The sequence below is a fragment of the Eulemur rufifrons genome, chromosome 28, assembly GCF_041146395.1.
Source record: "Eulemur rufifrons isolate Redbay chromosome 28, OSU_ERuf_1, whole genome shotgun sequence".
Classification (NCBI taxonomy): Eukaryota; Metazoa; Chordata; class Mammalia; order Primates; family Lemuridae; genus Eulemur; species Eulemur rufifrons.
Genome location: NC_091010.1, coordinates 16,890,208 through 16,915,484, shown reverse-complemented (window position 1 = coordinate 16,915,484; position 25,277 = coordinate 16,890,208). Strand labels below are relative to the sequence as shown.

Below are 25,277 nucleotides of genomic sequence, written 5' to 3'. Positions count from 1 at the left end.
TCTCTGACTCTTGTTCTAATAGTGGAACATCCCTTATAGGACACAGCAGTGGAACATGGCAGACACTTTGTAAAGTCCCTAGAAAGAAGGATTTGGCCTCTAGAGTATTTTTCCATCTTAGTTCCAGGCAAGTAAACAGTAGTGGTCAGTGGTCTTTAGCTTCATCCTGGAGGGAGAGGCACATAATTGTTTGAAATAATTTTATTCTCTTCCTTTCCCTTCAAGTGGGTTTCACTAGTGAAGGGCATGATCTCCCACCACGCACAGCACAGATTGCTGCAAAAGGCCTGCCGCTGCAGAGCCGCGCCAGTGTGACATATCTTGCTCTCTTCTCTCTGCATCCCCCTTCCCCTTCCCCAACCTTGGGCTCCTCATCTCCCAGAGGCCCTTGGCTATGAGGTTAATACTTGATTGCAACCAGAATTATCCAAATATTGTTTTTCCTAATTAAAAGGTCATAGCACAGAGGGCAGAATGGATCTGTGTGTGTGGAGTGAGGGGGTGATTAGAATGAAATTAATTATTGAACATAAACCTCCCCATGCAGGACAAGCAAGTGAGGAAATTGGAGAAGATGTGTTTTGGTTTCAAAGAAACCTCAATTAGAAGGCACTAGGATGGTTAATAATGCATTAGAGGGTTCCCGTGCCATTGGATGGACATTGCCCGGTGCCCTGTGTAAGTTGGAGAGGGCAGCTGTCCCATGTAGTCATTTGTCCAAACCTGTTAGTCTAGGTACTAATAATTCACCTGGAGTGATACATTCCATGAAAGCAGAACTAGTGACAGTCACAGCTCCTAACCCTCCTCCCCAACCCCTTCTTCCCCTGCCTCCCCCACCCCTACCTTCCTATTCACTTTGATTCAGTAACCTTCAACATTTCATGTTATATTATCTGGAGAAATACTGAGTGTGGACATTCCATTTCTGGAAATCCTGTGGTAGTACCATTTAACTTTTGCATTTCTCTCCATTTCTTTGTAGCTTTCCATCAAGGAAGAGAGTCCAATTCAGCTGTCTGGCCAAGGAACAAGCTCTCAGGGTCTACTATTTACCCATTTTCTTTTTCTGTATAACAAACCTGGTCTAATGATTTACATTTTTTTCCCTAGCCTCTAAAAGTTTGCCAAAGGGTGGACTCCTAGGGGACAAGTCATGTCTAGATTGATGTGTTTGAAGGAAATTTCTTTAACTTCTAATCATTGATATATCTTTGATTTATTTTTTTTTCTCTTTGCTGCCTTGGAATACCACCCCTACTCTATTTTAACTGCACACTGGTAGTGATATATTGTGAGTAAAACGGGTTCCCAGCAGCCCGGAGTCCAGTTCCCCCTGTCTTTCCCTAGAGGAGATACTTCTTTGATTTTCTGTACAGTTTTAGTTTCTTTTTTACTTTTGGTATTTATGTTGCATGTAGCAGTGACATCATGCCCCAACTCCCCCATCCCCCAATGCAGTCTGCAGAGTAGCCTGGAGCTGGAGGGTCCGCAGGGAGCCCACTCTCCGTCCATCCACCCCAGCCCCCAGCTCTGGCCAGCTTCCGGAACTGTCTTATTTTTCCACTTAAAAATAAGACCTTGACAGCAGTGTGTTTCTCTTGAAGGCTTTGTCTCAGGACTTTTAAGGGACACTGATTAGGCTGAGGTAATTACCACTATAGCTCTAGATTCCTTGTCAATTGGAGTCCTTGTCATGCTTGGCTTTGACAAATTATACTTGGTCTCCTCTGCTATTGAGCTTGAATTCCTCTCCTGAAGGACACACGTATGCTACATATATATTCCCGTGTTGTGATATATATATGATATGTACCAGTACTCTATATGTAAAAATGTGAATTTTTATATATAAGAGTAGAGATATTTCATAGAGAGATGTATTTATTACAGTATATGTGCCTCTATATACAAGAAAGCACTTGCTAGAGAATTAATTGGAGACTCAACATACAGACTATAAGTATCTAAATTGCCTTATTGGAGACAAGTATTTTCACAGTGGTAATTATTTCCTACAGTCTATGAAGTTCCCTTGCTTTACAATAAGTTTCTTTTTTAGTCAGTACCCAGTAGGACACACCCAGTTCCTCTATGAGTGTTAGCTAGACATCTTTGAAGATCAATTCACTTGTTTAAGATAGAAAAGATGACTCAAGGAGAACATTCCATTTCATCAATGAGCTATGTAGACGTCTCAACAAGTCAATGCAGGTCTCTGAGCCTCCAAGTTACTCAAGGAGTAGGATGCCCTCTCACTCAATTAAGATGTGACCATTGAGGAGGAGCTTTTAAGGCCAGCAATGTGACTACAGCAATGCTGCTCTCAGTGGTACCAGCAATGAGCTTTGGGTCCTTACTCATGTACATAAAACTCCACTGAAAATGAGACCCAATCTGTAGAACATTTCAGTCCAATGGCTCTTGGAGAAGATGTTTCAGCACTTGGTCCTTTCATGTTCCTTTGCAGCAGAAGAGGCAAGTTGATCATCTGATTTTGGCTAGTTGTCAGTGTTTGGAGGGTATAAATTGCTCAAGGTAAAAACAAAGCAATGATCTTCTTCAATTGAATGCACAATTCTGCCAAAATATACTCTGTGGCTCCCTTCACCTGCAGGACCCTTTTAAGGATGGCTTGACGACATGAGCCACTTTCATACCTGCAGAGCTACCTACTATAGCTAATCCTCCTTCAGAATTGGAGGGAAAATGTGATGTCAATCAGCAAACAACTCCAGTGCCAAATACTTCTGCCTTCCCCAGCCACGGTACAGTTGTTGCAGGCAGAATCACCTAGCTTGGTGTGCTCTGTGCCACTGACATTAAACAGCTTTTTCTTTCTCCTCTTTCTGTTCTTGGAAAACCACCTGGAAGACCTTTCTTCTTACTCCAGAAGTTAATAGGAGGACTTTTGCTCAGTGAAGACATTGTTCCTCATTTATAGGACTTGAAGAAATGTTCTCTGATCCCCAGTGCCACATCAGTTGCCTCAACCTTAAACCTCAGTGGACTTTTTCTTCCATGGATATTTTCATTGGTAATTTTAGTTGCTGCAGAGCACATGAAAAGCAGCTCCAGGGTTCATGCTTGGAAATAATGCTTCCTTCATTGGACTAATTTTAAAAGGGAGATTGTGTTCTGAAAAGTGTCTATTAACTGAGGGGCAGATTTTTTTTTTTTTTTTTTTCCTTCCACACCAGTCTTCCCTTGAATTAGCTCCATCTGAAACCTAAAAGATTTGTCCCTGGCAATTGGAAAACTCCACCTGGGCCTCTCAATCCAGCACGGCTTTTCCTGCCCCTTCAAATCCACCCTGGAAATTAAGATTCTGCAATTGGAAATTGGCTGACAATTTGGTTGCTGATGCAGGAACCAGATGGTGCTGAGGATAGGATGGAATCCAACTCTCCCTTCCATTCCAAGCTTGGCTCCGAAGTGCCAACCAGCAGAGAGCAGCTGATTGTCAGTTTGACTCAAGGAAAGAGCAGTAACTAAGCTACCTCTGCAGCAGTCACTTCCCTACGGGTTTCCTCTCTCATGACCAGGACCTTTGAAAGTAGAAGAAAAGTTGTCTGAGAGCACATCCGAGAAATCTTTCCATTTTAAACACTCAAGAGTAAACAGACAGTGTTGGTGATGTCCATTAGGGAAATACTTCTATTTTGTCTCTATAAATAGTATTAGGAAGTCATAGTGGGAATATTGGTTGATTATCCACTTTATTGTGGTGAAGAAAAGCACATGAAAGCTCTTTAAGCTTTTTCTTAAATTGTGAAACTGCTGGGGCCGAGTTCTTTGGAGGAAAGTGAGACGCAGGGTCTAATTCTTGGCAACCACGTAACCTCTTTGAATCTGTGGCCCTGCTCCAAGGACAAGAACCTTACGATGTGGGCCAAAGAGAAAACTGAGTCCCTGGAGCCATATATTTCTGCTTTCCTAGAGTTAAGTTGGCCTAGGGGGGCAATGAATTGAGTGTAAAGTTCCAAGAGCCCTAAGACAGAATGACAAGTAGCTACAGTATTTACGTCCGCCAGAAACACACTCTTGTCTGTCCCGTCTCAGGAAGCTGCAACAGGGCTTTGAAGAGACCCAGTCAGCTGGTGCTGAAGTAGTCCTCTGCTGGCCACAGCTGCAGAACGACTGTGCTTACCAGTTGCCAGTTTGAACACCCTAGGCCCATCTCCCAGAACCTCTCACTCCTTCATCCCCGCTGCCCCTAAACATCTGCTGTGGATCGCGAGAAGCCATTGAATTGAAATGACACTGCACATATTTCAATTCTTAGAGACAGCAGGGCCCTCTTTCTGCTCTTTGCAGAGAAAGGCTAGTTCCGATTGCCTGTGAACTAGCTGCTCTTCCACAATGTCCACTAGATGTCCTCATAGCTCCACTTTGTATTGCCGTTGTCATCCTGGGGAAACCTTTCCTGAAGATTGGGATTTGGGAAGGGAGCCATGGGTGACTATGTGAGAAAGAAAATCAGCAAACACTAAAGGAGAGAGGACACTTGGTGTGGCCAGAGAGTAGATAAGAAACTTATTTCTGTTTTAAATAAATAACAAAGTTGCACTTTGAAACTGAACCTTGGGAGTTTTAAGTGGAACTTAAATTAACCTTCTAACCTAAATGAGTTCTAGAAAAGGAAACAACCACTGAGAAATGGATATTAAATACCAGCAGTTCTGAATATCCATGATTCACTGAAACAAAAATAAAGGATTAGGGAGCCAGAGAGAGTTGAGGGAGATGAGGGGTGGTAATGTCCATGTCAGGAAGTCCAGGACTTAATTTTAATATAATTTTATTTTACAACTCGAAAGTATCATTTTACACACAGAGTGTCCAAATCTTCTGGAACATCTCTCACTGGGGAGGAAAATCTTCATCAGTTTTTAGTTAAAGAGCTTGTTTGCGATTTGTATAATGGCCCAGAGGAAATCTCTTCCTGGCCGGTCCACATAGCCTTCGAGCCTGATGGATCATTCCACCAGCTGGGAGTTCAGAATCAGCCTTACCTGTTAAGAAAGTGGACCCCGAAGTATATAGGTGAAGACCTCTGACAGGGAGTCAATGGAAATGCACTATTGCAGAAGTAGAGAAAAAGAGCCACCCTACCAGTTGGTAGCATCTCGGTCTAGACATTGTGATTCATGAAGGTTTGTCAACGTGTGGGGCTCAATTGTTTTTTTTAACTGTTTCTGTCTTGTCTTAGAGACGCTCATTGGTCATTCTTGCTGATTTTTTTTGTGTGTGTGTGTGTGTGTGTGTGTGGTGTTATTTGTTTGTCTTTTGAAATTTCTATTTTGCATTTGGTGTGAGTGTAAAAATGACTGGGAAGGAATGACAAGTAATGGCATGTTTTCTTTTTTATGCATATGCTGCTTTGGAATGTGACTGCTTATAATTAACAGTTAATCTTCTTATAGCAAATGGTTTTTTGCTGCTTTGATTACCAGTTTCAGCCTGTTCCTGCATGCTAACAATATGAAATTTTAGAACAATGCATGGTCTCCAGAATAGCTAACAATGACAGTTGCAAACAGTCCCTGAGAGCCACTGGTTTGACGCTGTGTTTCCTCCTGAACTCTTATCAAATAGGAGGCTTACATCACCCATTGTGACATGTTTTCCTCTGACAAAATAGTTTCAAAAGTTATCCCATTCCCATCATCCCTTCCCTTGTCCTTAAAGATGGTATATTTATAAGAGCTTTCTTTCCACATAAATGTGTCAGATTCTATTATTGTATATAAACCCAAAATGGCAGTATGGAAATGAAAACCAGGGACTGTTGCTAATGAGAAGCATAGCATTTCAGAGTTTGATGGGCTTCTCTTCTGCTATAGCATTTGATTAAAAAATTTTTTTCAAAACAATTTATCTGCAGTGAAACAAAAAATCATCCAAGTTTCCCTCTTCTGTGTAAATAACAAATCAATATTTCCAGTAAAACAACTAAGAAGGAAAAAATCAAGGGAGTCATCTCCAAGTCCTATGCCAGATCTGGATGCATTTAAGATAAATTTATTTTCATGTCTTCGACTGAAGACCTTTTCTCCCCCTTTCTTGACTTCAGCCATTGCTGTTTGTTTGGAATGTCTGGGCATTCACACCAGGCCTTCTAAATTCCTCTGATCAAAATGCTATAGTGGAACTTTTTTTTTTTTTTTTTTTTTTTTTTTTTTGGTAAAAAGCTAAGCTCAAAGGAATGATCTACCACCCATTGAACAGGGCTGGGGCTGCATGATGATCTGAACAACAGACTAGCTAGGATGCTAAAAGAACATGTCACTAAAAATGTGAGCCAAGTTTACAAGAATGGAGTTGCTGCTGAAGAGATCTCTCATTCATCTCCCCCAGTGCCTGTTCTTCACAATCATAACGTTACCCTTGCTTGACAAATATACTGTATGGCAAGTCATAAAGGTCTTAGAACAGGACTTGACCCATTTGAGAGATTTAAACCCCTCTTCCTGGTGACTGTAACATTCAAACAGGGCAAAACCACAAGCCATATTTTAAAATAAGAGTGCAACCATTCTCTACAAAGAAAAAGAAAGGTGGAGGGGAGGATGACTTTCAAAATGGAAGATGTGGGCACAGGGAATAACACCTCTCCAGTGTAGGTTTACTGTTTGGCTGTGATGCTTGGAACCAATGTGAATTCTTCTCCCACCTTGTGCGAGAAGCAGGCTGGTTCATGCTAAGTGATAAGCAAACATGTTTGCCTGTTGTAGCATCAAAATGAGGTACAAAAGATTTCTCTGTTGTACTGAAATATAAATTGGCTTGAAGGGTAAAGGTGAAGGGCATTGGAAACTTCTACGGTGACTTCCAGCAACTTTTGCAGGTTAGCACCCAGGTTGGATCCCCTGGCAGTGCAGAACCTACGGTACCAGCTTTAGAGGAGCTATCAATGCTGTGTGCAAAGCCCAATAAGATATTTCACATGGGACCTATTCTCTTATTTCATGTTTTATAATTTTTAATCTATTTTTGGCCAATATTTTCTGTATAGGGAAAACAAAAGTATGATTGGTTAATACCCTGATTAAACAAATAGCCTGATTGCTTTCTGAATTTCTGGTGGGTGGGGAGAGAAAAGCAGATGTGATTTTCAGATCCTCTCAGCTTTAAGCAGAAAATACATCCATGAGTAGCTAAATGCATTCCAACAGGCCAACATCTCATACGCTTTGGGTGATTTCTTATTTGTGAACTGCCTTTAATGTCAAATGTGCGGCGTTAGTCTTGAGTAGCTGCACGTCTTATATGGACAGATTTGGATATTTGTTCTGTCAAGAGTAAATTTAAATTCCTGTAGCCATCATGTAAACTCACTCTCGGGAAGTTCAGCAAAGGCATCCTCAGATTCTATATTAACACGTAATCGTTTCACATCTAATTTGATGAAAGCTTGTCCCGGGCTCTGCCTAATGCCCAGAAATGGATGGAAATTAGAAAGCCTACATATGAGGTATTTTTGCATCTTGCAAAAACCATTTATTGTACCAAATAAGCAATTAATTTAATTGATTGGCAGTGTGTATATTTTATCCTCCTGTATTTAATTGTGCCAGGGGAAAAATGTTGGTTACATTTTTGCTGTCTGTAATTTGCTCTTCTTCTCACCCAAGAACTCGACCGTATTCAGCCATGCCCTTTTCCTGTGGTCACCGCCTTACCTAAGGGACAGAAATAATCTGCAACAGCCTTGGGGGACGATAAAGGCAATTTATATTTTCACTGCTTTTTTGATGTACAACCAAACTGTTATGAACAATCACTCTGCATTTTTTTCTGGGTCAAGACTGTTAACATGAACTAAGACCTGTGTTCAATCCCTTCAGCTCCCTTCCAGCTGCCTTGCTGTGTGTGACCTTGCCATTAACTGCCACTCTTCCTCTCCTCCCATCCAACCACATGGTTATAGCCAAGATGTCCATCTACAAGAGAATGAGACGGGCATGTTGTTTTGATTGCGGACGTTCTGAGCGTGACTGCTCGTGCATGTCAGGCCGTGTGCGTGGTAACGTGGACACCCTTGAGAGAGCCTTCCCACTTTCTTCTGTCTCTGTTAATGATTGCTCCACCAGTTTCCGTGCCTGTAAGTTCAACCTCGACACACACAGTTCCGTGTCTGTGCTGTCTGTGGTACCACCCCTGTCTTGTGCTGTGCCCTGTGGTTCTGTGAGTCAGTCGGGCTGATGTTTCCCTCCCATTGTGATCTCCTATGTGGTGATATGTCGCCCAGCTGCCTGTGTCTCTGTGTCTGTGTGGGGAAAGGCCTCCCTTCGGATTTTAACTCATTGTGCTTCTTGCGATAGCGTGCAGGACTGTGACATTGCAGTCGTCCTCTCTCCCCTTTAAATAAATATAAATGGAAATTAAAGTGACAGCATATCACATACTATATTAATACGGAGGTATGTGGAAATGTACCTCTTAATATTTTGGGAAGGGCTATAAACTGGATTATATCAAAGGGAGGAAGGAAAAAGGTGTAGTGAGAACAAGCTACCTCTAGTATGAAGTTGCTTTTAGTGAGCTTAGTTTCTTAGTGTCCAAAGTACAGCAGAGTTTCAATGCAGATGGGTGTGTATATTTTTTTCTTTTCTTTTCCTTTTTTTTTTTTTTTATCGTGCCTCTCTAACCTATATCTCATTCCTCCAGTACCAGATTTTGTCCCGTGTTCTGGAAAGAGTACTCTGAATCTGCCAACCTATGTAGGCTGGTGGGTTCTAGAACTTCCTCCAGAAAGGTGACTAATTCAAAGGATTGTTCCATTAATATCTTTTATTTTTCCAACAATATAGCCTCTGTTTAACTAAGGTATCAGGTGGCAATTGTGATCCCAAATAACAACAAAAAATACAAGTCATGAACCCCCATGATTTCTTGAGTCCACAGCACAGGCCTCTGAAGTCAGTCTTCTTTGTCATGCACAAGCTCGGAGGTGTTAAAGAACCTATCAAGGTCATGCAGCCAGTGACTGGAAAGGCCAAGGTGTACCTGATTCCTGAGACGCCCCTCATCCTTGTCCTCATGGTGGACTTTACTGTTTTACTGATATAGCTCATGGGTGAAGTTACTGAAAGCTCCAGTTTGAGACACTGGGATTGTGGGTCCTTGTCCAAGTGAAGAAGAAGTTGTGGTTCCATTCGAGGTCTTGGATGCTCTTAGAGTATGACTGTAGCCTTGTTTTCACATTTTTGGTAGCATAGATGGTAGGAGACAATTCTTGTTTCTGTGCTTCGTCCCTTCCTCTTTAGAGCACCCAACACATTGGTGACCATATTGCCATCCATCCTCTCCCCTTATAAGTGGCCAGAGATGGTTCAACTAAACTCTCACAAGTCGGGGTTGGTTTACACTGATATCAAGGAGGAAGAAGAGAACTTAGCTCTAAAGCATTTATTCCCATGGACAATGAACTTGCGTGACTCACATGTGCAGTGTTGAAGCTGGTCCCAGCACAGTGCACCTGTGTGGTGCACCTGTGTGGAGGTGTCTCATCACTGTGTGCCATCCCAGGTGCTGATGTTTAAGGCTGAAGTTCAGCTGTGAGGTGTGGTCTGTGCATCAACTTGTCTTAGAGGCATTTGGAAAACTCTGATGTAGAACCAGAGAGTCATCCTCTCTGATTTACGATTTCCTGCTCCTCCAGAACAGTGCCAAGGTACAAAATTCATTTAAAAGTGAAACCTAATGGGGGTTGCATTGAGAGGAGTTTTGGACTGGCCCAACCACATCGGCCTAAAATCTTGGAAAGGAAGTTTCTGTTAAAATCCTTACAGATGCCGACATTTGAATCCTTATCCCTTTATTCTCTCTGCACGAGTTCTCTGCAGTTCATATGCCATGACCAAGATGACCTAGGTCACAGCTGCACAAGGAACCTGTCTGTCTACGATGTGCAGCGAGACACCAGGTTCAAGGCAGGCGCTGGGGAGGCAGAGCAGAGGGGTGCCGAGGCGGCACGATTTGGCCACATTTCTTTGATTGTGGTGCTGAAAGTAACTACCAGCCACCTGGGTTACCCTTCTGCCTAACGCACAACTGCTGTTCTCAATTAACTACTAGGCTCTAAAAGCTTGGCCAAAGATTCAGTGGAAAAAGGGAAGAAGCCACTCTGGCTCTGAGCTAGAGCCCCACGGTCACGTCACATCTTGGCACTGGCTGACAACACCAATCACAGCAAACTCTGTGTCCCCTGCTTGGGGCTCATGGTGCCCAGTGTGTGTAATTATGATTTTATTCAAGATAAACCTTAATTGGAGGGATTTCTCAGCTCTGCAATTTAATCCAAGTGTGGATGGAGGCCAGGAGAAGAAACACTTGGGGTGGCATTGTCCCGTCCTCTCAGAAACATTCTGAGCGTAATAGCCTTGTCCCTCCTGTGCCTCCCAAATCAGCCCACACCATGGAACACATGGAGCTTTGGGCTGCATGTCCAAGCCTTAACTGGTATTGACAGCTCAGGGGGAGGTTGGCCTTCTCTGTTTCATCAGTCGTCACTCTATCAAACAAAAGCAGATTTCATCCGTCCCTGTGTGAGACCACTCACCTTTGACCATTAATAATAAGTTAGAAAAATCCATTTCAATTTGAGCCCCTTCGTGGGCCCACATAAGCCCTTCTTCTCCAATTAAAAAATGTCTGTCTCCGCGCAGAATTCCACTGGCAGCGCTCCAGCAGCGGTCCCTGGGCGTCCCTCGCTGGTGGTGGGGCTGGGTGGTGCCCATTTGACGGAGTGAGTTGACTCCAGAGCAGCGGCGAGAGTGGGCTTTTCATTAAATATGAGCAGATGTGAAGTGTAGAGGGTTTGACAATTAGAAATGGCAGGAGAAGGGCCCTTGAATCAAAGTGAGGTCAGATGGGCGGATCAGATTACTTCTCTTACATTCTTTAGTTGTTCTGAAAATCATTTTGAATTAGTGTCAGCAGAGCCATGATGGGTTTTGCCCTTTGTCTTTTATGCTAGCGCTGTATTGTTTCCCAAGACACTCATTAAAGGTCATTATACTATTATGGAGCTTGCTTTGGTCGCAGTTTCCCAGTTGAGCCAGTGTGCTTTGGAGACTGTCTAATTTATTTCTCTCTTGCCTTTCGTCTCCCTCCTTCCTATTTCTTTTCTTATAAGGGAAAAGATTTCCGTTTTCAAGGGACGTTAAATTGAAACACAAAGTCCCATTATGTGTTTTCTGAAGTGGGAAGAGAAGTAGCTGGTTCCCAGAGGAGCGGTAATATATTAAAAGTGTTCACACGGTTCTAAAAACCTGCCTTTTAACAGCAGGGTCTGCCTCTGGGCGCACCTCTCGGTGGAGGTGTGGCCCATTACCGAGGATCAGGTGTTGGTAAGACACGTGCTATTATAACAGTTGTCCTCTTCTATTGAACTCAGGAGGAGATGTAAGGCCAGACTGTATTGACAAAAAGACCTTCAGAGAGAAAGGATTAGTTTAGAAAAGACAAAAACAAAAAAGTGTCAGAAAAGTTCGGCAAATAGAGACCAATTCGGATGCATTGCAAAAGGATTTTAGTTTTGGCGAGACTGAATTGTTCAATAGGGTAGACTGGAATCAGTACACAGGCATCATTTTCTGATCATCCTGATTTTGTTTCCATTTCGGATTGTCCTGGGCAAGAGTCCTAGCTCTCTTAAAAGATACCAGGATTGTATGGGCCCTGGCTGTTTTCAGAAGTAGTTGTGTTCTAGCACTATCGGTTATAAAACAATGTACCTCTAGCAACCTACATGCACATAGAGATGTAGCTTCTAATCAGTTCCATTTATTCCCATTATAATTTTGTAACATGGACCTTTCTCTCTCTTTAGAAGTGTATTCTTGTTATTTCCATCTTGCCCAATCTCTGATTGCTAAGTGAAAGGGACAATTAAAATTATGTGGCAGTGACAACGTAGGACCATATTGATTCAAACCCTGCGGAGACCTGCCTGACATGATTCTGGTCACAACCGTCAGTAGCCCTGGCACAAACAAATTAACATGTAGAAGAAAAACAGACCTTTAGATTTGCACTTGGAACGAGTCTCAGCTAAAGTACACGTGTGATCACTCACACGAACCTTTCAATTTACTAATAGTTTAAACCTGCACAATTACATATACCCTTTTGAAAATGACTGGAGCTAATTTTAAATTATACATGACTTTTATTTGGGGTATAAATATAATACAAGGAGGCATTCGACCCCAGTGGTGAAGCCGAGAGAAGTCCAATACGATTAGGTTGAAGGGAGACATTCCAAAATCAGTTTAGTGTAATCTTGAGTCTTGTCAGATAATAAACAAAAATCAGCTTATCCGAATAGCCTTTGGTTTGTACAGGCAGAGAATTAACATTGTCAATAGAACTCAAGTCACTCGAGCGAACTAATGGCATTTTGAAGTACATAAAATCAGATACTGGGGCAAGGGGTGGAAACAGCTTTAGGAAAACGTCTATAATAGGACGCATCCTATCCCGACAGTCTCCATGCAACACCTGTTAGAGGGAGATTTAATTTAATAATCCACATTTAAAAATCAACAGCCGATACTTATCTCATTCCTTTTATGTATAGTTTTGGGTGGCTTCCTCAAACTCGCCAGTCCTAAATTTAATTCATTTATTTCACTTCTGGTCCTTGAAACCAATGGCAACCTCTTCCCTTCACCACAACCAGTGAGAGTAAGGCAGACAGATGAGAGCCAGAGGACACTAAGCACAAATAAATTTAATCACAGTTTTTCATGTATTTTTTTTTTTAAGCCTAGTCATCTGGGTCTCCAGTTTCTCCCATTTCCTCATGCATGTCTTGCTGGTGTGATCTCTGTCTTTCCCTCTTCTCTCTCTCTGTCAGTGTCCACCACACACATTCATACCAAACGCTAAAGGAGACTTTGGATTCCACTCTGGCTTTTTAGCTACCCCTGGCCCATGCAGCCTGATTTGGCCATTTGCACGTCATCATGGGAAGTGGCATCCTTTTCGCCATCCCATGTGGCCAAGGTGACTAGTGCACCTGGGAGGGGCCTCTTAGGGCGCTTTTGTTGGTAGCAGGCAAGGCTGCAGAAGCCAAAGCCTCTCGCTTGGTTTTGGTAGCCAAACCGAGCAATGGGTTGAGTGGAAATATGTCTTGCTGTGGGCTTTAGGTCACTGTGGATGCCGTGGTCAGCATTATAAGGCCAAAATCATGCTTAGGCAAAATTGCTTTTGAGAAGAATTCTTTAAATGGCCCATCTCTAAAGAGCTCCAAGCAAACCAGGTTTTCATCCAGAATAAATCGCTCTTTGTTTCATTTTAGTGTTAGGTGAAGTAGTTGGCTTGCATTTGGGGACCTTGTTGTGCCTCTGTCCCCCTCAAAAAAATAAAAAAGTGCTGTTGAATTCCTTAAGATAAATAGACTCTGAAGAGGTACCACACAGAGGTGAAAGGAGAAGGGAATGGTAGGCAAGAGGCAGCCAACTGTTCAAAAGAAATTCTTTGCCACAGGAGCGGGAGACGAGAAGTAGAAAGGTCAGAATGAGGGGAGATGGCAGGGCCCTTTGTGTGTGCCCCATCACTGGGACGCCTCTCTTCCCAGGAACACCCACACTCTAGTAAGTCTCTCGGCTCTTTAAGGACAAACTAGGAAAGATGTCGGCGTGCCACACGTAAGCCGAGCAGAGGTCCTTATGCAAGGTGACACGGAAATTATGTCTGCATTTTTATTTCAGGGCAGTGGCCGGTTGTCAGGATACTCACCCTGACAGTTCCTGCCACCAGGCAGCGGGTTCCCCCTCTCACCTCCGCGGCGGAGGGCGGACGTGGGGGTCGCTCTCCGTCTTCCCTCCTCCGTGGCTCTCTCAGGCGGCAGACGCCAGGGCCAGCCTGCCTTCCACTTCAGCCTTCCTGTCAAGGCTCTGCCTTGAGCCCCAGTCCTGACCTTTACTGTATGAAATAAAGTCCTGATGAACAAGCAGAGGTTTGAATTAGAGCAGGCTCGGGGCAAATGTCAAGTCCGTCTCTGCCTCCTTCCTGCACCTGCGCCAGGAGCCTGCGTTAGACCCAGCCTGGAGTTCGCAGCGCCTCAGGCTTTATGGGTCTGGGGAGACATAACTTATTAACAAAGAGTTATTAAATTTTTATCAATTTTACAACACAATGTAAATGCCTCCTATGAATCTACATTGTATTCATTATCATTTAAAACGTTAATTAAGTCAAAGTTGCATTTAATTTCTCTCTAAATGGGCCTCTGGGAAGAGGCTTTTAGAAACATCTGTGGGAGCACGCAGCTCGGGAAGCGGGAGTCCCCCCGCCCGCAGTGGGGACAGCCCCCTGCGCGGACGGCTATCGCGCGTCTCTGGCTAATTTGCTGTGATGTGATCGGGCACCGTCTCAACTTAGCATCGGACCAGTAACGGTGGGAAGCCACGCGAGGGAGGCTTGTGGGCAGCGGCACAGGCCCTGCTCACCCCTGCCCTCAAATCCCGTCCAGACGGAAACGGGCAGTGGATCCGCGGCACCGGGTTCTCCCTCTCATGTGGCGCCCGTCATTTCAGCTGGACATGTCCTTCGTGTGAGACGCGCGCGTGTCATCTGGCCCAACTAACGTGGGACATTTGCCAGCACGTGCGCAGGAAGGATCTCAGCATTTGGGGTCTTTGACTCCAAGTCAACCTAGAAGCTGTAAGCACAGAGCGGCCGAATGGAAACCATTTTCAGAATGGAGTGGATGTGGAAACCATAAACAGGTCACGCTCACTGGTGAGGAAAGACAAGAGGGAGGCATGCTAAGGTTTGCTGAAAAATTGTTTTCCTCTTTTGAGGCTAGGGTGATGTTTTTGTCTTATCTGAGCACAGGGGCACTACCCAAACGCACCTGTAATTCTGACATGTGTACTCCATGTCCCAGGAACTGAAGCTTGTTAATATGGTGGTGCCAGGAAATGGCCGGTTCGTTAACTTGGATTCATGTTAAGGCTAGACTTAGTGTGGTCTCCACTCTTACCATATGCAAAGTACTCTGCCAACACAGGAAGGGGGTGTGTGTGGTGTTGTTGAATTTAGCACTTGTATACAGTGTTTGCTGCATTGAGGTGCTACTCTGTGTCTTTGACATGTGTTAATTAATCTTATGAGGTAGTAACTGTTATTTGCAGTTGAGGCAATTGTACACCGAGGCATCTGCAAAGCACCCCATTTACAGATGAGGCAACTGAGGCCCAGAGGTTAAATGATCTGCCAAGGGTTGCACCTCGAGTAAGTGGTGCAGAGCAGGGACCTGGAGACAGGCTGTGTGTCTGCACAGTCTGTGGAGTCAGTTAACGTCTTCACTTAGTTGAATAAGATCCGTAGGACAGTTAGTCTCCTAGGAATGAGACAAAGATGGGATTCTAGCAATGGAACTTGAGACAATGTGGGGAATGCTGGAGCCCCCTGCAGAGCAGCTGGTCACCCAGGTTGGCTGGAGTTCAAGACTTGTTCAGGGGAGTGCAGGGAGAGGAGCCCCCCAAAGGGTAAAATAGGGCACCGTTACTGTCAGGTGCCAGGGCAAGGGTTTTGCTAGTCTGTAATAGGGTAGAAAACACTTAAGGTGTTGGATCAGGGAAATGACCCGACAGAGGCTTTGTTTTGGGGAAACTGCTGTGGCAGCAGGGGAAGGAGGGACTGGTGGGAGGTGGCTGAGACCCCCTCTCAGGGAGGAGAAGCTGCTCTGAGAAGCCGTAGGAAGGCAGGCTTGAGCAGCTGAAGCACATTACCCAAATGCAAATCCAAGAAGTTACAGTCTTTTAAAAGAAACTTTAATTAATGGCTCTGAAGCAGTTGAATTCCATTAGTTAAATTGCATGAGCCTAATTCTTCCCAGCTGACCTGGCAACCATTGCGAGTCCTATCTGGGCTCAGTGCAGTTTTCTTCTCATTGGAGGAAGATTTACTTACCTCTGGCCCACGACTGGACAGCTACCTGGTTGTATCCACTACCACTGGTCCTCTGGATCTACTCCCCCTATTCCCTTTTCCTAACCAGTATTTCTTCCTCTTTCTCACCATCCTCCCCAGTTTCAAGGAGCCTCACATCCTGAGTGTGTGGAAGGTGACAGGCGGGCAGCTGTCAACTGCTATTGTCGTAGTATTGGCCCAGCTGAGCAGTAGACACAACGTGAGTGGGAGGCCCCAGCCGGGACGTGTGACCAGCCCTGAGGATCTGGGCTCCAGCAGCATGCGGTAGCTTCAGTCAGAGCTCATGGGAATTATTTTTTAAATCCCTGTGTATGGCAAGGAGCCTTTTCTCCTGCTGTCTTTCTCAGGGAGATGGCATGTCTCCTTACATCTATGGAGGAAAAAAGTAATGAAGTACTTCACATCTCATTCACTGAAAATCCGCTGCAGTTTTCAACCACTTAACCTACTCCAGTGGAAACACAAAGCACATTTCCTGTGAAGTACTGCCACACAAAATCCTAGGAAGTCGTGTGGCATTTCTAAGTACCATGCACCATTTTCTTTTCTGTTTTATTTGTGCTTAAGACCTTTGTCTGCATTCATAGTGTCTCTATGTCAGCATCCACGACTGTAGCATTTGTGCACACCGTTGACCTCAGAGGGGCGTTAAAACAGCATGGAAAGGTGCTTGAATCCCGGCTTCCCTCGCAGTGATAGGCTGTGCGTGCTGAGATGCCAACTTCTTGAGGTGGAATGTGGCCAGATGCACTGAGCCAGCCAGCTGTGTACTGCCCTTCTCTCTTGGGGACTTTCTCCCAAACCAACATGTTGAGTTACCTAGATAATCAGGGACTCCTCCATCCCCGCAGTTGCTTGCTAGAGCTCTGTTTTCCCTGCCACCCTTCCCCGGACAGGGAATCTAAACAGACAGAGCCAAGTCCAGCCTTGTCAGACTCACCTACTGAAATCTCAGAGTCAATTGACAAGACTTTTTGTAAATAGCTAGACGGTACCTGCTTTGGAGGGAGATTGCTAGACATGCCCAGGGATTCTTGCTCTGAGGACATATTCTTCTGATGTCCAGCTCAGATGAGCTGGGCTAACACAAATGGCCTTTCTGGCCATCCCATTTGGTCGTCCTGGGGAGGAACTATCCTCTCGCATTCAAGGGAAGGAGCAAGAGAAAAAGCCCCCTGCCCTCTTCTGGTAAACCCGAAAGCCCTTCACTATGGCAAGGTGAGCACCACGAAATGTTCCTACAGCTACAGAGAAAACCCTATGCAAACTCAACGTGGAATCTGTTGAGGCAGATCTGCATTAGGGATGATCAGCCACACTGAGAGACTTTTAAATGAAGTGAGAAAGACTCCAGCTCCAGAGCTGGCGCTGTTCCACACGCATTAACAGTGCATGGAGGGGCATCTGCAGACCGCAGAGCATGGGCCATCTTCCGGAATGGAGCTGACTGCCTGCATTAAAGTGATCTGCATTTTGGCCAATGTCAGCTTTCTGAGCTGGAGCCTGTTGGATCACACTCAGTCAAGAAAGGACCTAGGGGCTGCCTTCCTTCCCTCCAAGGTCAAAAATGTAGCATGCTGGCATCCTTGGCTGGGCTTCCCATATTGGCAAGAATACTTGAATAGGAAATGGCCTGAAGGGTTCCAGTCCAGTAAATATTTGATGAGTAAAAGAATGAATAAATGAAGGGATTCTCAACCATTAAAGGAGTAGGTGGTATGCCAGAAGCAGGATTGTCTCCGATTCATGAAGTTTCCTAAAACTTTCTAAGCAGCAGTTTACTATGCGGTATATGTATAGTCAGGACACTTGAAAATTATCCATGAGTAGGTACAATGGTGATTCTCTGTGAAAGATAAATGTTGAGAGAAAAGATCTAGACACAAAGCACAGGGGAAATAATCATATCAGCAAATATCTACCAATTTTTCCAATGAGGAGAGGCAGAGGTATCACCACATGTAGAGTATTTGTTCTAGAAAACCAAAGATGTGTGACATTGCATTTAAGTTTTATTAATTTCAGTGAACCTGATCCTTTTCCTGCAAGTTAGGGTGGCACAAAAACAATGCATGGGGCACAGTCAACGTGAGAGAGGGGCCTCCTGCAGAGAGGCATAACCATCTGCAGGTGGCCACGTCAGCCTGCCCGAATGTGCAGGAACATTTAAGGCCTTTCATGACTGTTAGGGGCATTGACTGTGACTTGAAGTAGGCAGATTGACTCCAACAGCAGCACCCAAATGACAACTCCTCCCTCCTGGAAGCATCCAAAGGCTGAGTGTCTCATACTTATTTCCTATTAAGTGTCATTATTCTGTTTATTCTGCTTAAGATGAGGAAGAGCTTTCCTGTTTGCTCTCTGAGCTGTCTTAGGTGGCACCAAGCATTCTCGTATCTGCGAATGGTTCTGAAACGCTCTCTGCATTTTGTCAAGGTTGATGTGGCTATTTCTTCAGTGCAGAGGAGTAAATTTCCACATACGGCCTGTCCTATCCAACTGAGAGAACACGTCCAGCAGGGATGGTTCCAAGCCAAAGCCATAATCGGGTGTTTCCAAAAAAGTAGGCATAATGACCTGCAGAGAAGAGAGAAGCTAGGTGAACATGAAGGCAGGAAATATGCTAGGAATGCAGGCAGGGAGGAAGGGGCTCAGGGTGCAGGGTCTGGAAGTCTTGGGACCCAAATGTGAAATTTGCAAGTGGCTTGATGTTGGAAGCGCATCTCCTTCACAGATTTCTTCTGCTAAGATAAAGGCGGGAATCAGGCGGATGTCTCCTGTCTTTTTCCGCTCTACATTAGGGGATTCCCAAGCCATTCTCCTCACTATGCAGTCAGCTAAGGGATCTCACTGGCCATTAAAGCCCGGTGAATGAAATTCTATGAAATGTGCCTCTGAAATTCGAGGGACTGTCAGAGCAGAGAAAGAGACAAGGGGTGAGGTTTGTGTATTCTGGGAACTTCGGAAGTAAGTCCTGGTGTGGTCACGTTTTGATATGTTCACCAGATGGACGCTCAGTGGGTGCCGATGGCTGACAGGAGTAACGTCTTACGTGTGTTTGAGTCTTTATACTTCTCAGGGCACCAACATCATCTCGTTTCTTCTAGGCACTTCCAGAGTAGATATCATCCTTTACTACCATGTGACTTTGAGTAAGGTCAAACTTTGAGTAAGTTCCTCAGCTTCCCCATCTGTAAAATGGAGACAATAATAGGACCGATCTCATAGGTGAATGGGTGATGGGTGAATATATATGAAGTTCTTACAAGATTGCCTGGCACATGTTGAATACCATGATTTATTATTATCATCATCATCCTTCATTAACATGTAAGAACACGGGTGAATGTGACCAGGACCACGTAGTCAGAGGACGAGGAGATTCGTACATGAGAGGGCTGCCACCTCCCACAGTACTGCAACCACTCTACCCACAGCGAATGCATTTTTTCAAATGATTGAGTCTTGTTAAGTTCGCCTTATAAGAGGACATATCAGCCACAGGCAGAGAAGCCCGCGAATAGTGGCTAAGAGTTGAACAGCTTAGCATAACAGACTATAAAATTAAAATGTAGTCCATGTACTTAATTTCTAAATCAGGGAATAATAGTCTCAACAGAAACAAGCCAACAAAATGATCAAGGCATGGCTGGTATCTCCTTGCGATGTTCATTTCAATCTAGACTACCTGGAAGGCATTGCAAAATTTACTTGTTAAGTGAGGGAATTAGAAGATGGTATTTCTGAGGTTTTCTTTAAACTCTGATTATCTTCATTTTTGTGATTGAAACAGAACCTGAACGTCCTCTTTGTTTCAACTCTTACTGGTGTAAATCCCTCTAACATACTTAGTCTACTTACCAACATCCCAGTAAGTCCTGTGAGGAAAAATTGTGAAATTCTTCTTTGAGTACAGAAATGATGGGGCATAGCAGTGTGACCTTCTGGCTGTGAATTCGCAGCTTCTAGGCCAGGGCTGGAGATTTAGGGGCATAGAGAGAGAGCCCAGAAGATTCTTACAAGTTTGTAGTTTATGAGCAGCTTGTTTTCTTTTAACGTGTCTTTTTTGTTTTCCCCCCTGGGGTGTGGGGGGGGGGGGAGACACAGAAACAGCCCATCCCCCATCTCCAGAGGCCTGTGATTACCCGAGCCCCAGTGACTTGAAGGTTATTAGTAGTCAGAACATTGTCAGCTATTGAAGAGATCAAAGACAAATCCCCTTGAAGTCTCCCTACAAACGGCTCCCAACCCTCACCTTATGGTAACTCCCAACCGAGGGCCTCCTAGGCATGTTTGTTCTACCTTGTTTTGTTATTCTACAAACTTGTAGAAGCATTTAGGACCAAATGGGAGACCATCTCCAGGAAGCAGGGTTCCCAGTTTGAATAGTACGTATCTGATGGATGAGATCGATCTGCTGCTTATATCTTAGCCCAGCTGTCAGAGTCCTTGCTAGGGTCTTAGGTACTGGGAACTTTAGAAAACTGTGACTTTGGGTCTCATTATCATTCCTCATCCTACCGAAACTCTGCCTTTCTGACTCGTCCATCTCTAACCGGGGCCTGGAGATAGTGAACTCAGTGTGTTCTTTGGAGATGGAGGGAAGCCTGGGACACAAATGGATGGGGAGAGGATGGGAAGAGAGATGACATTTCTTTCCTTTCCAATTCTAGCAGAATTTCTTGATGGTCTTGATCTCAACCTATCTTTGAGGTCTATTTGGTGCAGAGACCTCATATCATCACTTCTCTCAATTTGCTTTATGAATGGTTGGACTCTGCTTCTTGTTGACTTTGTCCTCAGTGAGATGAGTGTCAGGAATGGGGCCAAGACAGGCCCAAGTCCCCTCCCCACACCTTGCCTGGCAGACCGGATGTGAGGACAGGTCTAGAGGTGGCTGAGAGAGTATTAACACTCATGTGTATTTGAGATTCCAAGCATTCCGCTGTCCCACTCTCTCTTCCATCCTTTCTATGGCCGACGACTCTGATTGGTCCCCTGGGCTACATCTCAAACCTCCTCTAACCACTGTCAGTGTCTCTGTCAAACCCAGGTGCTCATTTTTCTCACCTGGTCTCCTGCCATTGCCCTCCAGTTAGTTTTTGTTGCCACCAAAGCCACCACCGAGTTTATCATACTAAAGCAAAGATTTGATCATGTTATCATCCCATTTTAAAGGTGGGAGACAAACCCTTTCAATGGCTCCCTGTTTTTAATAGGACAGCCTCCAACCCTCTGTTGTTTACACGGCATTCACGGCTCTTTGTGGTTTGATCCCAATCGGTGTTCCTGGTTCCATTCTCCACATACATACCCTTCACTTACGCGTTCTCCAAACATTTCCTATTCCTGTTACTTAACACATTTCTAGAACTTTTTTCTGTGCGCATGATTCTTTTCCTTTCCTCTTCTAGCTGACTGAGACGTATTCCTCCTTTAAAGCAGGGGTCAGCAAACTGCAGCCCACGGGCCAAATCTGGCCTGCCGCCTGTTTGAGTAAGTGAAGTTTTATTGTGACATGGTCACAACCATTTATTGGCATATTGTCCATGGCTGCTATCAACCTACAACAGCAAAACTGAGTAGTTGTAACAAGGAGCTACGGCCCACAAAGCCCAAAATATTTACTATCTCACCTTTTAGGGAAAAAGTTTGCTGTCCCCTGTTTGAAAGGCACAGCTCAAGTACTGCTGTCTCTCTAAAGCCTTCCTGGCTGGCCCACCCTGATCCCGAATCAGAATGAATGAGTATCTCTTCCGTAAGCCTGTAATACCACATATAAACCCCATTTAAAGCAGTGTTCATGTTGAGTTTTTTTGAGAAGTAAGCAACAAACAAGTCTCCTTGGCTTTTGAACTCCCAGCACATTGTACCCAGTAGCCAAGGCACACAGTGAGAATTCAACAAATATTTGCTGAATAACATGTAAACTCTGCCTGGAATATGTTTCCATGGTTTATTAAGTGTATGTCTCAAGAGAAAAGAGGGCTCCAAGCTGGAGATCTTCCTTCTTGTTCCCTTATGCCATTTTGAACAGAACATTTGTTTCTGAACAGCCAGTTCCTTTGACGGCTGGACAACTCTTGAAGAGATAGATCTAGAATTGATCACTGCTTCTTTGGTTGCTTCTGCTGACAGGTGCACAGTGTTTGGATCTGGGGATGCTGATGTATTCCCATCCATATGTCTTTGTGTATTTGAACCCCGGTGGGTAGAGGGGTACCTTGGGCAGGCACGGCAAACCCACTGTTTCACTCCTCCCTGGGTGACCTCACACAGCGCTTCAGGTCCACAGTACATTTCTAACTCCAAGAAGCTCTTTTCATCCACCTGTGATTCCTCATTGATGTGAATGTATTCTAACTGCTCTTAAGGTGTGCGCCTTTAATCATTCCGGCCCCAGACAGCTGTCTAGACCTTATCTTGCTGGACTAATACACTGGCTAACACTAGGAGTTAGGACTTGGCAGGGTAAGCCCCCAGCTCAAATCTTGCCAGCCCCAACCCCCAGCAGATTCCCCCTCACCCTTCCCATTTGCACAGAATTGCCCCTGGCAACCCTGTCTCTCCAGGGCAAGTGGCAGCCAGTTGAGATGGAGACATGAGCTACCCTTGGCTTGTGCCTGAGACCCTCCCCCCGCCACCAGTCAAGTTCCCTGTGTGGATAACTGAAGCCACCTTGGGCTCAAAAGAAGCATTCTGACATTTGATTCTCTTCACATATGTGCCTTGCCCAGCTTAGACAGGTGGAAAAACTGAAAGTAAAGAGATTTCACAGGTTCTATTGGTAATAACAAAATTGTGGATGTGCATTTTCAAAGGATACCCTTTTGGTTGCTGCATGAGCTATTTTCATTGTTATTGTTGTTAGAGATTAAATCTCAATAACTTTCTGAAATTAGAGTGGGCTTCCCATCAGCTGAGTGGGCCAGGCACTCACGTCCTTCCCGTAGCAATCCAAGAACGGCACTACCTTCTTCATAACCCCTGGAATGTTATCAGCATGGTGGTTTTGCTTGTGATCAAATCAGGGCAACATAGGAACTGTCATTTTTCATTTACTGGGGCCCTTTGATTCCATTTGGAGTTTATTTATTTCAAGTGAAAAATACGATCCCTATTGCATACATCTGTGCTTTAGTGTACTTTTTTGTTTTATTTTATTTTTTTTTTCTGTTAGAGATCAAATCAGAGCTGTAAGTAGTGTGGTCATTAGTTATCACCACCTGATTTCACAGCCTACACTTTATTTCCATTCTTACAAAATCACCAGCCTTCTCTGTAGCATAACGATCACTTGCAGTGAAGCTACAGTATGCCTTTCGTGGGTACTTGGGTGTTAATTTATTTCACAGTTTCCTTTGCAGATATAATCAGAGTCACCTATCACATTCCTGTTTCTTCTTTTTATTGTGTTCCTTTGCTATCGCGTTTGTGTGATCTTCTTCTGAAAAATGACAGGTAGTGTTTCTCTGCTCACTGTATCAGTGACTTATATTTTCCACTACTTCTCTATTGCCGTTTAAAAAATATAACATTTTATAGATGTAATCTTAGTTGTTTATAACTCGGGTTTTGTTATATGAGCAAATTTCCTAAATGACACTTTGGTTTAGGTACATTTTTTTTTTTAAAAAGGGGAAAATATTCTTTGCAAAATATTTCCCTCTAAATTGTAAATGAAGGAAAAGCTCTGTTAGTAAGATTATAATGCATTTTTCCTGATTTCTTAGTACATCAAAACACACGAACATTATTTTTATGTAAGTGATTAAGTTGTGGTGTTTAATAACACGTTGTTAGAGCAAAAAGAGCTATCCCTTTTGATTTATTTGTATATTTACTGGGTGACTCACAACGCTTTGCATATTAGAATTGGTTTGTCAACAATTAACATTCTGGGTTTTTATATAACCCATACTTCAGGTAATAGAGGATTATTAAACTGCAACCAGTGTGTTAGAAATCTGCCGACTGGTAATAAAATTCTTATGTATAACAGCAGCTGAGAAATACTGCTGTATATTTATGCATAGATTGTAAGATAGATGGCCAGCAAGCCACTGCAGGCCCCGACATGCAGGTGACCAGCAGGTGGCGCTGCTCTTCCAAAAATGAAAACTACTGGCTGGATTCTAGGGACTCTCCTCCCCACTTTCTGCCTTTTCTCTTCCAGATTGTCTCCTTTATTTCTCTAAAAACGAATATCAAAAAGTATTGTTGTTGTTTGAAAAGATATACTTCCACTGAGACGATACCTCTCAATTGCAAAGATTTCTTTTAAATCCAACTTACTTGATACAATGCTCATTTGAGGCAAGTTCTAGTGAAATAAATATTACTGTATGTTTAAAAGGTAACTACACAGTACGAGGTTCACTACCAAGACTGGATGACCTTTGCCATCTGATTAGTGTTATGTGGAAAGTCGCCATTTTTATCTAATATTTATTTACACAAATGAATTCCCTAGGCTTCATTCCACCCCGGGATGATGAGGGTATTTTTATAAATGTGACCGAGGTACTGGCTTTATGTTCTATATAAAAATCATTTTAACATGATGCCCTTGCATCAAGAATTACTCTAGAATCCAAGTTAACCAAAGAATATTGCTCTTCTTTCTGGATCAGAACTAAATTCTGAAAAACGAGGTCAGAGTTTTTGTTTTGTTTTGTTTCTTAATAAGGTTGTTCACAAAAATGCTGATCAGGTTGGACATTATCAATAAGGCAAAAAAAAAAAAAACCTGAACATACAAGCAAAACCATTTTTTTTATTTCTCTCTCCACACATAGCCTATTTTTCAACCATTTTTTAAGATACACCTATATCTTTTTGGTAACTCATATATATATTTTAAAATCTGCAGTATTCCTTTTGTACAGGATGTTTGGGTGTAAACACTAGCCTGTATAGGAGACAATGGATTTATTGAGGTTATGGAAGGGGAGAATGAAAATACGACCTACAGTGACTTATTTAATTGTTTATTTTCTTCAATATTAGATTGTACCTATTAGGCCACAAAGAACTTTGGAAGCAGATATAGCATTTTATTCTTTTTGTAATTTAATCCTCTGAAACTTAATTTTGAGAACCCAATATGAATTTTCTCTTTTTAAGTTTTTTTAAACTTTTCTCAGACATACTGGACTAGGGGCTGCCAGCCAAGGATCTCTAGATAATATAATGTACATTCTTATTTTATTCACTTACGTGGTTTTGACAAGAACATCCCGAAGCGTTATTGATTAGACAAAACAAGGAGTAGAGGATTGGGGAACATTTCCTTCTCAGTGAGTCTACTTTAAAGCACTGGT

At 43.6% G+C, this 25,277-nt stretch overlaps 1 protein-coding gene across 26 annotated transcripts in view; it reads left to right on the top strand.

Moving 5' to 3' along the window:
* The window catches only part of KCNMA1 (potassium calcium-activated channel subfamily M alpha 1), a 725,165-nt gene that overhangs the window by 591,770 nt on the left and 108,118 nt on the right, over window positions 1–25,277 (top strand). For 10 of the 26 annotated variants that reach the window (XM_069460482.1, XM_069460472.1, XM_069460485.1 and 7 more), the window contains one exon: window positions 1,286–1,294. The exons of 11 other annotated variants lie outside the window; for them this stretch is intronic. In XM_069460482.1, coding sequence (XP_069316583.1) covers window positions 1,286–1,294 — 9 coding nt within the window. Of the gene's footprint in view, window positions 1–1,285; window positions 1,295–7,933; window positions 8,108–25,277 lie in introns of all 26 variants that reach the window. 5 more of the 26 variants (XM_069460467.1, XM_069460464.1, XM_069460465.1 and 2 more) reach the window with 2 other exon arrangements.